The sequence below is a fragment of the Monomorium pharaonis genome, chromosome 5, assembly GCF_013373865.1.
Source record: "Monomorium pharaonis isolate MP-MQ-018 chromosome 5, ASM1337386v2, whole genome shotgun sequence".
Taxonomy (NCBI): domain Eukaryota; kingdom Metazoa; phylum Arthropoda; class Insecta; order Hymenoptera; family Formicidae; genus Monomorium; species Monomorium pharaonis.
In genome coordinates, this window is record NC_050471.1 from 12,401,218 (window position 1) to 12,419,188 (window position 17,971).

Genomic DNA, 17,971 nt, shown 5'->3' on the forward strand with positions numbered 1-17,971 from the left:
CACCGATATTTTGTTATTTTGATGCGACTGAAGCGATCACATACATAATTTGTTTAATTATCTTGCCAATAACATTAATGTGAGTACTCTAAAATACTGAATTGTAAGAATAAAATATATTTTATAACCAGATTCCGTTCCGTTTTTGCTATATGGGACGGGTAGAGAAATTTTTTACGGAACGGAACATGCGTGAACGGAATGAGATAAGAAATTGTAAGAAACGTAAACAATACTTTGTATTATTAGACAGGTTTAATTTTAACGTGGGAGTGCGTGCTCTTTGGACCCAAAGTTTATGATTTCAACTACATATTTTTGGCAAAGTCGTATTGTTTGGATAATTTTACATTTATATCTGGATATTGCCGAACATCAGCTTACTGGAGCTTGTATGAAAATATATTTTGAAACACATAAAACGATGGATGAAAAAACAATCTTATTAATTATGTTTAAAAAACTGCAAACGGCAAAGAATTTGTCAACTTAACATGCTGTATCGGTGTTCGAGAGAGTGCGAAAGCTGTATTCAACATAACAATATAACGATACGTATCGTATTGTATCGTATTTGTATCGTTATAACAATATAAAACGATACCGAACTGTTGTTAAGAGTTACAGAATAGGTCTACTAATGATGTTTTTCCAATACAATGGTGTTTTAAAACTTGTGCGGTCAGAAACACTCGCCCGATCCGTCCGGAATTGAGAAAATATACACGTTCCGATCGGACGGAACAGCCGGGTCAAGAATTCACTAGAAATCTCTAGCAGAATCCGTTCCGTCATTCCGATCCGTGCTTAATGGGACTGCACCCTATACTGGGTGTTTACGATAATGGCTATCCGAGTAATTTTCTCTAGGACCGAAATATATGATAAGCACAACCATCTACTATCATCATGATTCGTGACAACTCAATGCTGTCCGGTATAGCCAAATCATCACGAGCAAGTTGCGAGTTGCGAGTTCCGTGAGTTTGTAGCAGGTAACCTAAAAAGTACGACATAAATAATTTGATTATTACAATTAAAAAAAATCTGTTTTTAATGTATGGTAAGATTATTAACTTCATTAAAATAGTAATTATATAACACAATCATGTATTTTTAAAGTATTGTCTAAAGTAATATTAAAGAGAGTATTTTATTTACAAATATTTATTTTGTCTATCAAGTTTCTATCATAACGATATTATTTCAAAACCTAATATAATATTTTAATTAAACATTGATTCTCAATAAATGTTATCATTTATTATTAACTAACATATATATTAGAAAAGTCATCTTTTATTAAACGGATGGTGTTAATACTTTGAAACAAATGAGATAAATTATGTAAAATTACTAAATAAATCATTATTAATAATATTTTTTAGATTACAAGTAAAATAAAAATTTAAGTATAAATATTTTTCTTTCTTGTAACAACTGTTAATGATAAGTTGCATGGTGTTATCATTATTTTAAACAATCATATATCTTTATGTATAAATATTATGCATGAATATTTCACTAATGTGAAACTAATAATAATGTTTACAATAAATTTTTTTAATTTGTAATACAAGTGCATAGTAAATTAAAATATACTGTAAACAGATATACGTTAGATATGCGTTAGATATACGTTATAATAGAAACTTGATAGACAAATTAATAAATAAAATATTTGTAAATAAAATAATCTCTTTAATATTACTTTAGACAATACTTTAAAAATACATGATTGTGTTATATAATTACTATTTTAATGAAGTTAATAATCTTACCATACATTAAAAACAGATTATTTTTAATTGTAATAATCAAATTATTTATGTCGTACTTTTTAGGTTACCTGCTACAAACTCACGGAACTCGCAACTCGCAACTTGCTCGTGATGATTTGGCTATACCGGACAGCATTGAGTTGTCACGAATCATGATGATAGTAGATGGTTGTGCTTATCATATATTTCGGTCCTAGAGAAAATTACTCGGATAGCCATTGGCTTAGTTTACATCGTCAAAACCTTAGTACGCGTATTAAGTTTGGTGCGCACCAAAGCCTTAGTACGGGCGCGTTTACATCGAATGTACTAAGCATGTACTGTGAAAAATATAATACAAATTTAATTCATGTTGATGTCTCCTACTAAGACATTTTTACACCGGTTTTTAGATTTTAGCACTGAGGTTATGCTCAATTGCTAAATTCTCTCTAAAATGCGTTTTATGCGTTTACATCGACATTTGTATCACTTGGTACGCGTATCAGTTTAGTACGATACTCCTACTTGATACGCTCGTACCAAATTGATCCGGCAGCGTTTACATCGTGCGTACTAAATATTTAGTACGAATTTGATACGAATATGGTACCTGATACGCGTATCAAATGCACGATGTAAACTAAGCCATATTCGTATCAAATTCGTACTAAATATTTAGTACGCACGATGTAAACGCTGCCGGATCAATTTGGTACGAGCGTATCAAGTAGGAGTATCGTATTAAACTGATACGCGTACCAAGTGATACAAATGTCGATGTAAACGCATAAAACGCATTTTAGAGAGAATTTAGCAATTGAGCATAACCTCAGTGCTAAAATCTAAAAACCGGTGTAAAAATGTCTTAGTAAGAGACATCAACATGAATTAAATTTGTATTATATTTTTCACAGTACATGCTTAGTACATTTGATGTAAACGCGCCCGTACTAAGGCTTTGGTGCGCACCAAACTTAATACGCGTACTAAGGTTTTGACGATGTAAACTAAGCCTATGGTACCTGATACGCGTATCAAATGCACGATGTAAACTAAGCCATTATCGTAAACACCCACTGTGGCTACGGCCTACAACTCTCCATTGTAGATGGCCCTTTAGGTTCCTCTCTGCAAGTAGTGAATTTAAGCTGATCAGCCAATGATTAAACACATTCACTAGTTATTTACTATTTGATACGCGTACCAAGTGCTCGGTGTAAACTAGGTCTTTGGCTTAGTTTACATCGTGCATTTGATACGCGTATCAGGTACCATATTCGTATCAAATTCGTACTAAATATTTAGTACACACGATGTAAACGCTGCCGGATCAATTTGGTACGAGCGTATCAAGTAGGAGTATCGTACTAAACTGATACGCGTACCAAGTGATACAAATGTCGATGTAAACACATAAAACGCATTTTAGAGAGAATTTAGCAATTGAGCATAACCTCAGTGCTAAAATCTAAAAACCGGTGTGAAAATGTCTTAGTAGGAGACATCAACATGAATTAAATTTGTATTATATTTTTCACAGTACATGCTTAATACATTCGATGTAAACGCGCCCGTACTAAGGCTTTGGTGCGCACCAAACTTAATACGCGTACTAAGGTTTTGACGATGTAAACTAAGCCTTTGACTGCTATTCTAACAAGTTATATATACCAGGGTAATTTTCCGTATTAAAGACATACGAGAGTACGAGACAACAAAAGCGATGAATAACGAAATTTTTCAACATGAGCGAATTGTTTAAGATTTATTAAGTGATAAATAGGAAGAACGTGTAAATTGTGAACGATTCGTTGTTTTTCGTACCACGATTAAATAGATAAAAACATTTAATGAAACGAAACTTAATTTTGTAAGAGAACGAAGGATCGAGCGCGATTATTGAATTCTGCAAATATATGCTTACGTTGACGCTGTGATAATTCCAGTAAAACGCATAAAAATACATTCGTCGCAATATCCATGTGTTATTTGAAATTATGATTCCTTGTTATGTAAATTATACATAAAAAGGATGCTATGGTGGAAAAGAAGTGTATAAAATCCTTTCGATCTTTAGCAACGGATGGTGGTATTTGAAAATGACTGATTCTACCTCCGCCGCTTCGACTGTTGTCAGGTAATATTTGCTCTCGTATAATCGTTTCACAATCTTTATCGTGATTATAATATTTGTCGTATTAATTTTTTTTGATTTTTAATAAAGCACGAACTAAAATACATGATACAAACGTTGTAATACAAAAGATTGTCCTTAAACAAAAAACGTGCACTTAACCTTATATCATACGAAAAATCGAGCGAAATGATGGAAAAGAGAAAGAGAGAAAGAAATAACGTTGAATAACAAAGTGTGTTTACGTTGCTTGCACTTTTTCATACTCAATACCTTTGTCTTCTGCCTCTTTTTCCAATGTCCAAACGTATATTTATTTTTATATGTAAACATTTTTTAGTATTTTAAGTTTGTAATCCTAAGTTATAGATATAAAGTGGTTGATACATAAGGTGCTTTTCGGCAAGCACACAGTGTAACAGTCAGTGAGAAATAACACATTATTTGTTACATTGTTGCCATTATATCCTAATAGCCAAATGCTAGTAGTACGCTGGGAGTATGTCAGTAGAATGAACCATAAATATTGAAATTTTTGTCCATATCGTCTTTATTAAGCTTATTGTCTGACAGCACAATTTACTGTTATAATGCGACAACAGAAACTGCACGACCTACCTTCACAATATGATGGCAGAAACATAGAAAGAATAAAGGCATGACTTACCGTGAGTTATTGACAGCAAAAATGCAGCAGAATTTGTGCATGATCTGCTATCACAATATGATGGCAGAAACATAGCAAGAAATAAGGTACTTACAATATGAGTTATCGACAGCAAAAATGCAGTAGAATTTGTTTGGCCTGTTGTTACAATATGGTGGCAGAAACAGCACAGTCACCCAAACCATAGTTTTATGTAGCAATTAGAAAACTGAAGTCGAATTGTCAGCCACCATCGACGTTGCTTAACTTTAAAGATCATATGGTAACTAATACTTCATGATGATTTATGAACACTTGATGTTTATGGATACATATGTGTAATAGATCAATAGATATTGTTCAAAGTATTATTATAAAAACATGAACCATTGTATAATTAAAAAATTGATATAGCTTTAGCGAATAAATATATCCAGAAATATTTGTCTGAGAAAATAATTGCAATTTGTGGTTATTTTTTTAATTTTTACAAAAATTAATATTATATAAAACAATAAGAACTACAAATTTTTACTTTTAGTAAATTTTTTTTGTATATTCAGAAATTTTCTCTGCCAGTTTTCAGATGATAATAAGCTATAGAAGATTATAGAATTTTGTACTTATTTGAAACAATTTTTATGAGTTACAAGCACATCAGTTTTTAGAATTGCAAAGAAACAGTCTTGTTTTATATACAATTTATATTTTATGAGAATCTAAAAATGGAAAAAATTCAAAGTTCTGCAGTTTACGCAAAACATAAAATTCAGTACATTTCTACAATTATTTCTAAATAATTCTAGTATTATATGAGTAAGTAAATATTTTAACTAATAAAATTTGAAATGTCTTAAAAATTTTTAAACATTAATTTTTTGTACCACCTTTTTACAAAATTGTATATTAAAAAAATATTCTTTGCAACAAATTTTTTATTTGAGAGATTTGTAATTTGTGGTTTTTTTAATTTCTACAAAAAATTTGATATTTTTATAAAACATTAAACACTAGAAATTTTTACTTTTAGTAAATATTCTTACATTTTCACAGAAATTTTTTTGCCAGAGTTACTATACGAGTTAAGAGGAAAATAAAACACAAAAAATTAAAATAAAAATCAATTTTTATACAATTTTTTTGACAATATTAATAGTAATATAGGTTTAAATTATAAGTTAAAAAAAATTTTTTACATCTAACTTTTTTTAATAATTAGAAAATTTGATTAAAATAGGGAGGACAAATTTTATATGATATATGCTATGATTCTATTATTATTTCTTAATGTCAAATTATTCAGTATTTCTGCTGTGTTTATCCTGTTATGATCTGAGACGACAATACATGCTTGATTTTTGTTTCATTTTTGTTAGTACCAGTATGCTGTTTAGTAAGTAACTTCTAACAACTTTTGCCCATATGAAATCATGTCATTCTCTAGTTAATTTTTGTTTGCCTCTTGTTGATACATATCAACACAATGTTTAAATTTTGTTTTTTGTATGGTGACATATTTTGTCCAATTTTTGCAGCATTTCTGCTATTATATTATTACACAGATTCTACTAGATTCTGTTTTATTTCTAAGCACATTATCTGACACTGCAGATCATGCTTTATAACTGCCAAAATTATGTCAGAATAATGGCACATAGTGTGCAAGCCTGTCTTTTGCAGACTTGGCTATTGGGGTAGTTGCCATTATAGTTGCTTTTTTGGTAAAGGACTGGTAACAGCGTTATACTTTCCCTATACCTGTAACGGTAATGTAATTACATTTTTTTAGTAATGGTGGTTGGTGAATTTAACAGTTACTTTTATTGTTACTTTTTATATTTGGAATTTTATATTTATGACATATAATTTTATAATTTAGTTTTTGATCATTGACTAGTTATCTAATGTGGAATTATTATAAGACTCTTCAAAATTAAAAAAACTGTTTACTAAAGGATCCCACATATGTCTTATGAAAATTAGCCCCTGGTTACATTGGGTCAAATTTTGGTAGAAGTTAGTTTTTAACTTTCTGAACAAAAGTCTCAATGATCAAAGTCTCAACTTAGAAAAACTTATAGATTTTTGTGTACATGCTTTTACAGCAAAGTTTTTTTAGCAACTCTGTAACTTACCAACTCGTTTATTTATATGCTATGTGTCTCTGTACGTGTTTATATACTCATATATTGTAATGTTCATATAATGTAAAATATATATACTTGTGCATGCACATTTAGACACATATACATGCATCTATACAAATAAACACAGGCACACCTACAAACATATAGGCACACACAGTATATAAATAAATGAGTTGGTAAGTTACAAAGTGTTGCTTAAAAGACTTTGTTTTAAAGACATGTACACAAAAATCTACAAATTTTTGTGAGTTGTAGCTATTGAGACTTTGGAGATTAAGAACTATCTTTTACCAAAATTTAAGCCAATTTAACTGAAAGCCAATTTTCATAGGATTTGTGTGGAGTTCTTTAATATAGCTTTGCCAAGTAATCCATTTGTTGAAAAATTACTTAATATTGGCGATTCTGTATTGTCACTTAGAGATAATTTACATCCCAAAGCATACAACATTCATTGGACGTTCAATTTTGTCCAAATGTCTATGGATGTAATACAAATGTTTTAAGAATATACATTATTGGATGTTCAAAATATATTTATATTTGGATGTTTTGAAGATGTTTATTTTGATTGTCTGTCTTGCTTTGATTAAGCGAGATAAGAGTAAATAAGAAGAGAGAATAAGAATAAATAAGAGTAAATAAGAAAGAAGGCGCCTCTTAAAATTAGACCTATTTTGATTATTAAAAAAATTTGTTTTTAAGTAATTAATTTGTTAACAATTTATTAATGCATAAAATATACTAACAAATTAATATCTATGTAATGACATTGTAATGATGCAGAACTTTAAGATCATTAAGAGTTACAGAATAACTGTACTAATTTGTTTCTGTATCTATTTGGTGCAATTAATAAATTGCTAACAAATTAACTTTAAATGGCATTAAAAACAAACACTCTACTTACATATTTAAAAAATTTTTTTTTAATAATTGAAATAGATTTAATTTTAAAACTTAAACTGGACATTTTTTAGATGTCCAGAAAAGTATAAAGAACGTCTTTAACTCTTTCAATCACAGTACATATATGTACATATGTACTACCTAGTATTTCTTGATTTTTTAATTGTATTTCAAAGAATTCATCAATTTTTATAATTCTTTGTTTATACATTATAAGAACACTGAAGTATAAGATCTTTGAAGTTATATTGTTTTCTTTGTTATAATCAAATTATGTCGAAAAAAATTTTTACCCATTATTAATCTACATAACCAACTAATTTTTATTTTTACTAAAATATTATAGTACCATCATAAAGTACACATTCTAAGCTTTAAAAGGCATATCTATAAAAGTTTATCTTAGTCTTGAATATTCCAAGACAAGTTCAAAAACACGATTTTTAAAAAAGTGAAAAAATTAAATTTATTGCTGATAGTGGAGTGTTCTTAGACTTTGACTTCGGAAAAATTTGCAACAGAGTAAACTCAGCGGAAATCTTTTTTTTTTAATATATTCGAAATATAAAAAAATTAGTTTTTTAAATAGTGAGCTTTTTTTATTTAATAAAATAAATGCAAAATTGAGGTTTTTGGCAAATAACTTTTTAAACTTTTTTTAAAATTAATACCGCTAATCGATAAAGCAGAAAATTTCACATAAAAAATGTTGATAAAGTTTTTTTTTCAAAAACATAATAAAAGCTAGAATTTTTTGAAAGTCTTGCTATTTTGTTAGTGACCTAGAGTAGCGGCAAGTGCGGAACGTCCGCGCGTGGCACAAATACGTCCCTAATATCCGTCTAACTAAAAAAATATTTAAAAAAAACGATTGATTTTGATAAAACATACTTCAAATTAGAAGTTTAATGTAATTTTAAATTAAATAAAAATAATATTTTAAATATTAGTAATCGAAACATAATGTTTTATTATATGAAATTCTCGACTTGATCCAGTATTTCGTTTGCCATTTTTATAAATTTATTTAAATTACTTTAAAACTAAAAGATATTTTTTATTAAATTTATTATTTTTTATACTTTATGAGCTCTGCAGGTTAAAAACAATTACAAAAATTTATTTTGCAAAATGCAAGACTTTAAAATTCGTAATTAAAAAAAAATCGTGTTTTTTCAACTTGTCTTGGAATATTTAAGACTAAGATAAATCATAAACTTTTATAGATATGCCTTTTAAAGCCTAGAATGTGTACTTTATGATGGTATTATAATATTTTAGTAAAAATAAAAATTAGTTGGTTATGTACGTTAATAATGGGTAAAATTTTTTTTTACTTGGTACAAAGACAAAATAAGCGTTATTATTATAAACATTTATAATTAATAAGATAAAATTTTTTTTGCAACTCGAAAGCATAGAGGTTGTAAATAGAGGTTTTCTTTTTATAAAATATACTTTAATTAGATTTTTTTTATAGTGATAACATAACATTTAACTAAAATTTTATAAATATTACATGCAATCAATTTTTGACAACGTAATACATGATTTCCATGTAATTTCTACCGTACAACCAAATGACGCTATTAGTTTTTCTTAAAAAGTCGATTTTTGTAATTTGTTTAAATAAATTTTGTTATAAATAAGTTATAAATTAAATTGTTATAAATTAAAAAGAAATTTTTTTACGCTTAAAATATTCTTTTGACCCAAAGTAAAATTTCCAATAGTTACTTTTCCCGCGTTGGTTTAGCTATGGGCAGTAACGGATACAGACAGATAAATTGTTTATAACATTATTACAGCAAAGTAAAAAGTTTGGCAACGTAATACATTATTTCCATATAATTTTTGCCGTGTTATAACAAAATTTGTTTAAACAAATGACAAAAATTGACTTTAAGAAAAACTAGCGTTATTTAATTGTACGACAAAAATTAAATAATTACATGGGAATGATGTAATACGTTGCCAAAAATTTTTTTTTTTGCTGTAGTAATGTTATAAACAATTTATCTGTACTCGTTACTGCCCATGGCCATCAGCGCGGGAAAAGTAACTATTAGAAGCTTTACTTTAGGTAAAAAAACATTTTAAGCGTAAAATTTTTTTTTGTTTATCAAAATTTGTTTAAACAAATTTTAAAAGTTTTTTTGTGCTTAAAATGTTCTTTTGACCCAAAGTAAAGCTTCCAATAGTTTAAGCGTAAAAAAATTAAAAAAAATTGTTTATAATAAAATTTGGTAATTCTACCGAACCACGGCTCCACCTCCAAATGGGGTGAAATTTTTTGTGTGGCTTATGGTTAAAAAGTAATGTAAATAATAATTTTTTTGTCAGGAGAAGTAAAAAAAAGTTATAAACGAAAAAGATTTAAAAATGTACCATTGTTTTCTTATTAATATGGAATGAAATTTGTGAAAAGTTGTGAAGTTATATGAGAACGCGTGGGCGGGGGAGGGGCTTTCGCCAACGCGTTTTCTATACCATAACTTTACGACTTTTTATGCAAAACGTGATTTTTATAAACTTGTAGTTTTGGAAAATTACATGTAATTTATAAAACTTCTTGTGTTTATAATTTTTTAATAAACAATGAGCGACGGCTAAAACTTTTTGCACATTATTTAAGGTCATGATCTTGACAACATATGTCAAAGTCAAGGTCATTGAGGCTGGGTTTCCTATTCGGCATTTTTACCATAAATTATGACTAACAATAAGTGACAGTTATTCTCCAAGTACGCACCGTATTTTTATGCAATTTTACTTAACTTAGGGCATCTTACCGATGGAGTGGATGCGGGAGGGGGAACCGGAGGGGTCCTCCCTCGCACTTCCCCCCGCGCGCGCGTGTGTGTATATACACGCATTGGCAGAAATTCCCTTGGTCTAAAAATTGGCATCGCACCGATGTTGCATCCTTCATCAACGCCGCACGCTCAAGAAGGATAGAGTTATGATGAGTGAGAAGACATGATACCGATTTGCCGGTGTCCCATATCTGTTTCACTCGCACTCGATACTAATGACGTCTCTCACTTGAGGGCGAGTGAAACGGATATTGGACACCGGCGAATCGGTATCATGTCTTCTCACTCATCATAACTTTATGACGCTGAAACTGGCCGCCCGTCGAACGATGCCAGGGGCGTAGCGGAGGCGCAATTGGGGGTTCCTTCTTCGCGCTCTCCTTGTAAATTTCGCTCACGACGGATATACTTCATTTTGGTTTCTGATATTGTTAGCAACCTCTACAAAAAATCCCGCCCTCCTCTGACCCCGCCGAGATATATAAATGGGAGGAAATTGCCCCAAAACACGTAAAAATCCAATTTTTTTAGTTCTTTTACTTAAAATACCTTTTGTGCCACGACGGATGCACTTGATTTTGGTTTGTGATATTGCTGGCAACCTCTACAAAAAATCCCGCCCTCCTCTGACCCCGCCGGGATATATAAATGGGGGAAATTGCCCCAAAACACGTAAAAATCCCATTTTTTTAGTTCTTTTACTTAAAATACCTTTTGTGCCACGACGGATGCACTTGATTTTGGTTTCTGATATTGCTGTCAACCTCTACAAAAAATCCCGCCCTCCTCTGACCCCGCCAGGATAGTTAAATTAGGAAAAATTGCCCCAAAACACCTCTAAATTCTATTTTCGTAGTTCTGATAACTAAAATACCTTTTGTGCCACGACGGATGCACTTGATTTTGGTTTGTGATATTGCTGGCAACCTCTACAAAAAATCCCGCCCTCCTCTGACCCCGCCAGGATAGTTAAATTAGGAAAAATTGCCCCAAAACACCTCTAAATTCTATTTTCGTAGTTCTGATAACTAAAATACCTTTTGTGCCACGACGGATGTACTTGATTTTGGTTTGTGATATTGCTGGCAACCTCTACAAAAAATCCCGCCCTCCTCTGACCCCGCCGAGATATATAAATGGGAGGAAATTGCCCCAAAACGCGTAAAAATCCAATTTTTTTAGTTCTTTTACTTAAAATACCTTTTGTGCCACGACGGATGCACTTGATTTTGGTTTCTGATATTGCTGGCAACCTCTACAAAAAATCCCGCCCTTCTCTGACCCCGCCAGGATATATAAATGGGGGGAAATTGCCTCAAAACACGTAAAAATCCAATTTTTTTTAGTTCTTTTACTTAAAATACCTTTTGTGCCGCGACGAATGCACTTGATTTTGGTTTCTGATATTGCTGGCAACCTCTACAAAAAATCCCGCCCTCCTCTGACCCCGCCAGGATAGTTAAATTAGGAAAAATTGCCCCAAAACACCTCTAAATTCAATTTTCGTAGTTCTGATAACTAAAATACCTTTTGTGCCACGACGGATGCACTTGATTTTGGTTTGTGATATTACTGGCAACCTCTACAAAAAATCCCGCCCTCCTCTGACCCCGCCGAGATATATAAATGGGAGGAAATTGCCCCAAAACACGTAAAAATCCAATTTTTTTAGTTCTTTTACTTAAAATACCGTTTGTGCCACGACGGATGCATTTGATTTTGGTTTGTGATATTGCTGGCAACCTCTACAAAAAATCCCGCCCTCCTCTGACCCCGCCGAGATATATAAATGGGAGGAAATTGCCCCAAAACACGTAAAAATCCAATTTTTTTAGTTCTTTTACTTAAAATACCGTTTGTGCCACGACGGATGCATTTGATTTTGGTTTGTGATATTGCTGGCAACCTCTACAAAAAATCCCGCCCTCCTCTGACCCCACCGGGATATATAAATGGGGGGAAATTGCCCCAAAACACGTAAAAATCCAATTTTTTTGGTTCTTTTACTGAAAATACCTTTTGTGCCACGGCGGATGCACTTGATTTTGGTTTGTGATATTGCTGACAACCTCTACAAAAAATCCAGCTCCTCTCTGACCCCGCCAGGATTATAAAGTGAGGGGAAATTGCCCCAAAACACTTATAAGACCGATTTTAACCATTCTAGTATTTTATTTTTTAATTCTAGTTTATTACAATCTGTCTACATTCATGTAGGACATTCAGTAATATTTATGATACATAATTGGACATGTAAGGAGTGCGTCCATTGAAATACCCCTCTACAAAAATTCTAGTAGTTGAAATAATTTTTGTGCCAAGGCGGAAGAACTTGATTTTGATTTCTGGCATAGCTTTTCAGAAGTTTCTGTTTCCCTCTGACCCCGCCGAGGAACTTAAATGGGGGAAACTTGTCCCAAAACAATTGTAAATTCAATTTTAATAATTCTGGCAACTAAAATACGTTTTATGACTATTTGTACAATAATAAATTTAAACAAAACGTAGCGAGGTCGCGTAGTACATGAAACGAACCCAGCCAAAAACAGCAGGATCGAAGCCACTAGTATGTATTAAATTTTTTCTTGCCTTCTGCCGAACCCGGGGCCACGAACGAGGACGTAGCAAGAATAGCCCCATGCTTTTTTTGTTTTTTTATTTTTTATTTTTTTTTTACTTTTCCTCATTTTATATATTTTTTGTGTTTTTTTTAAATTTTATATATATTTTTTTACTTTTTCTGATTTTATATATATTTTTAAAAAATTTTTTAATTTTGTTTTTTTAAAAATACTTTCTTATTTTATTTCTTGTGTTTCGCCTCTTCAATCTTTTATATACTACTTTATTTTTCTATTTTAATTTCTCCAATATAAAGAAAAGGCGTATTTTACAAATGCAACGTCAAAAGTAGCTATTCGAGAAGGTGTAATGCGGCTGAGAGTTCTCTCGTATTATTAAAAGCTTTAATTGGGATTGAATACAGAACTTGTAATTTTAGTTTCTTATAATTATCTAAATTTGTAGTTTTTCTTTCATTAATTATTTTGCAATTGCGCTCTTTTATTTCCATTTCATTTTTAAGCGGGTAATGAAATATCGTTTGAGCGATATTTTTACGTATTTTTGTCATGTCCTTTTCGCTAAAATTTTCCGTTGAACCACTACACAGTATATATGCCCATACCAGTATGTGGATGCCGCAATTCCCGCTGACTATATACTCGTCATTCTCATACCAAAATTGAGTTGGAATATCGCGTGGTATGTACAGTTTCCACTGATGCCAACTGTGACCTTGTTTTCGTCTACCTAAGTTTGGCCTACCATACATATCCATAAGCATGCACGTATTTTCTAACAAATTCGATGGCGGCACTGACTGTAAGGAATCGTAATAAATAAACAATTTAAGTTTGTGGGCAACGACTAACAATGTCCAGTGGTTACTTTTGAAAACCGGAAAGAGCCAAATATCATTATTCCAAATGTCCGTTTTCGACAGCCACGTATGGTAGCCTGTGTTGAGTGGCTCACGTTGCATCAGTGTTTGGACAAAAAATGTATCGAACGCAAAAATCGATTTTCCACTATTTTCCGTGACGATTTTCAAATATGCATTGACAACATTATCATCTAGCCATTTATTTTCTCGTAGCGTATTGGCACTCAGTGTATTAACTGTAATGCCACCGACTGATATATTAATATTTGGAAAATTGTTAGGATAATCATGCGTATCAGTAAATAAATTAACAACAACTTTTCCATCAGAAACGTCATTATCCGTGCATTTTTCATTTTTAGGGTCCACTTCAAATGTTGCGTCACAAATTTTATTTGTATCAAATGCAATCAAGTCGATGTCAATGGGGTCGTTGAGACACGTTTGTGGCAAATTTTCGATGCTTTTATTGTTACATTTCCGGGTCATTTCCGTTGAATTCATTCGTGAAGACGGACCAGGCGTTAACTTTTCCTCATTTTTAATAAATTTTGCTTTTTTAAAATAAATATTCTCTCCTTTTCTTCTTTTACACCATTTCTCCTCGGCAAGGATTCCGTCGTCAAGTTCTGCACATTTTTTAATCGAGTTTCTAGCTTGTCGTGAGGTTTGTAAATTGAAAGTGCGTTCTCGAATTCGCTGTTCTAGAAGGGATTCTTTGTGTTGTATGTATCTTGGGGCTATTTGTCTTTTCTTCCCTCCTAAAATAAAATGCTTCTCTATTTTCCACAAATTCTCTACGCACGCATTGGAATCCCTTGTGATGCCAAATTTTTTAATAACAATCGCTGACCATAAGGGATAATATGGCATCAAATAATCCAAGACGTAATTCATGAATTCCTCACAATAATGTTTGTTAATTGTCGTACAAAATTCAACGCTGTTTACAATTGTATCGTATATTCTACGAAACATTTTGTAAAACGGAGAATCTTTTTTGGTATCGCCATGAACATTCATATCGTCGAAATCCGAGCGCGATTCAATATCAACATCATCGTTCTCTTCGGAAGTATCATCCTCCAAGAAATAACTTAAATAATCTTCGTCAGCTTTGTCGGTAATGTTTTTCGTTGAGAAGATTCTAGTCAGGCGCTCGAAGATCATTAAGCTCTCTTTCACGGTAGTGCAATGGATTAGTTTAGTAATTGCGTTAGAAGCTACAATTCCCATTTTTTTATCGACAATGCAGGTTTTAATTTTTTTTCTAACTGTTTTTATGAAGTGTGAGGAACAAATATGCAAAGTCGTTAAGGGCTCCTGCTGGATTTTGTTTACAACCTCATCGTACATTTTTTGTAAGTATAAGGAAAGTTTCATTCCATTGAAAGAGATCGAAACTGATTGTAGCAATGCTAAACTGAAGTCAGTTTCGACTTTGTCAACGATTGGTCGGATGGTCGTCATTAATTTTAAATAGTGGCATACTAAGTTTAAGAAGATAGTAATGTCTTTAACTCCGTGGCAGGAAGAAATAAACTCTGCAATGGGCAGTGGGCTGTGCATATTTGATCCTGGCAGAACAAGAGCGTAATTATAAATTTGTTTCACGATGTGAGACAAATTTTTTATGATAGAACCAGTTGCATCTAGGTACAAAAAAAGTGGTCTACGTACTGTCATCAGATATCGAAGCACTCGCTCACATACTAATATAATGTACAAAGGCTCGACAGAATATATTTGAATGTAACCGTTAAAAATAGTGCCATTCCATGTTTCTTTATATTTTTCGATTAGCTTTAACATGAATTGAATTTCATCCTTCTCCAGATCATTGCACGTACTCATTTCGCTTCGCATTTTATTCAGAGCTGGTTTACTTGGCACGTGATTCAAATTTCCCGCTGCTAACACATCGTCTGATACGTCTTTTAGCATATTCAGTCTCTTTACGCTCGGAAAATCGCCTTTTAATTCTTTTTTTAGTTCGTCCCTGTTTTGACCTTTGTAAAATCTAGCATGAACTTCACCACTGATGTGGCACAAATCAGACGTCATTAAAACCTGCACAGTCATGTCACCCAGTGGCATTGCAGGTACCCATAGGACGACAAATTTAAAACGTGTACATGACGAATTTTTGCATGAACCATCAGCATGGAAAATAACACATTTCTTGTTATCTCTTTGAACTGCACATGTATGGCGGTCGATTGACAGGACGCAATATTTGTATGATGACTCGAATGCCTTGTTAAAAGCATCCGTCCAGTTTTTGTCTTTGAATCTTTTTTCGCCAGACCAGTAAGTCTCCCAGAATGTAAGTGGTAATATAAAAGGCTTCCCAACGATGGGGTAAGTTTCTAACGCGTGTCCCCATCTTCCAATTTTTCTTAACTCATCGCGAATAAAAACATCATCAAAAATGAAATTTTCGTTTGGAGCAAGGACAGAGTCATTGAGAATGGTATCGCTCAATTTTTGTTTGGGTGAAGAACCCGCTAATGAAATACAAGTTTTATCTATACCCGAAGGATTTTTGGAATCATACGGACTGGGCATTGAGGAAGAATGATTAGAAACAAAATCAGTACATTTAGTAAAAGGCGCCGGAGTCATAACTGGATGGTGCTCTTTACTAATTTCAGAATGACTTTCTGAGAGTAGAAGCTGCTTATTTTCCACACAATTTTTATTTGAGAAATTCTCACACGAAATAAAAGAAACTGACTTGTCTGGGGAATTTTTTGAACCAAAATTATCTTCCATGAAATTTGTATTCAAGAAATTCACAGACGAAGAAAAAGATTTTAATTTCTGTGGAGAATTTTGATTCTCAAAATTCTCGTTCGCATATTCAGAATAGTGGTCTACAATAGGCTCATCGGACGGTGTTAATGAGACTGACTGCGTTGTCGTTTTCGTATCTAGGGAACTTGCAATTTTTTCTACAAAATGCCTTTTATAAAATGTAGCAATTTTTTTGGCGTGCTTTTCAACAGTGCGTTCTCTGTTAGTTTCCAGTACATGACTGAGGAATTGTACCCATACTTTATCCCTATATGACGAATTAAACAACTGGCTCGCATACTCTTCAGGATTGTCGGGTTTTAATTGCCGAATGGCGGAAATAACTCCCGATATATCCATGCTGATTAAAAGAAGTTATTGGTGAATACCAAATAATTCTTTTTTACCAACTCATTTACTATATTTTCCTACCACAGTTCAGTTTTTTTGGGGGGGGGGGATTTTCAGTTATATTTTGAATGGCTTTACAAGAATACTTATTATGTTGTACGTATCGTATGAAATTAATAATCTTATTGCCAAAAATGATTATTTTTATTTTCAGATCGTCGACATAAAATTACATACAATAATGTAATAAGTATTTTTCTAAAAATATATTGAAAATATTACTGACAGTTTAGGAAATATGAACATAGAAATCGGTGTCGATTACACGTTTCAACTATTTGTATTTTGTATTGAATATTCAATGAGAAATATAACCACCGAGTGGTTTAGGTTTGAGCTTAAAGAGCAAGCAAACCAGGATCGATCCGGTTGGGATTTTTTTTCCTTTTATTTTATTTAAGAATTAATTTTATAATTGTGGGATAATATAATTTATTAGCTCAGTACAGGAATACGACACCTTGAACGCTCAGACGCAACTGACTGCTCCTCTCCGATCGTCCGGCTTATATTCGTGTGCATCTCTTTTCATCTCGTGGCCGCGGCTTTCTTTTTCGAAAAACGGATTTTCTTTGGCGCTACGCTCCTCTGTCATACGCCGCCGACGCCGCGACTTCTATCATGCGCCGCGACTTTCCTCGGACGCCGCCACACACACACATAAACACACACACAGGATTTTCGGCGGCTTTGTCTTTTCGGCAAATCATCTTGTCTCGGATCGACGCCGCATCTATGCCGACACTTGCACCGCTTTACACGTCCGCGCCGACACTCGCACCGCTTACATACACAAACACATTTACGCATACACACGCACACATACATACGCATTCCTACATAATTGACAATTTTATTTAATTTTTCTACATAATAGCTTATCTCGCAACAAACTCACTCTATC

At 32.4% G+C, this 17,971-nt stretch overlaps 1 protein-coding gene across 2 annotated transcripts in view; it reads left to right on the top strand.

The window, feature by feature from the left end:
* The first annotated feature begins 3,397 nt into the window (after nucleotides 1–3,397).
* The window catches only part of LOC105834820 (acyl-CoA:lysophosphatidylglycerol acyltransferase 1), a 121,121-nt gene continuing 106,547 nt past the window's right edge, over nucleotides 3,398–17,971 (top strand). Inside the window, exon 1 of one of the 2 annotated variants that reach the window (XM_036287624.1) lies at nucleotides 3,398–3,900. In XM_036287624.1, coding sequence (XP_036143517.1) covers nucleotides 3,863–3,900 — 38 coding nt within the window. In that variant the 5' untranslated portion in view covers nucleotides 3,398–3,862. The remainder of the gene's footprint in view (nucleotides 3,901–17,971) is intronic. The other variant, XM_036287625.1, reaches the window with a different exon arrangement.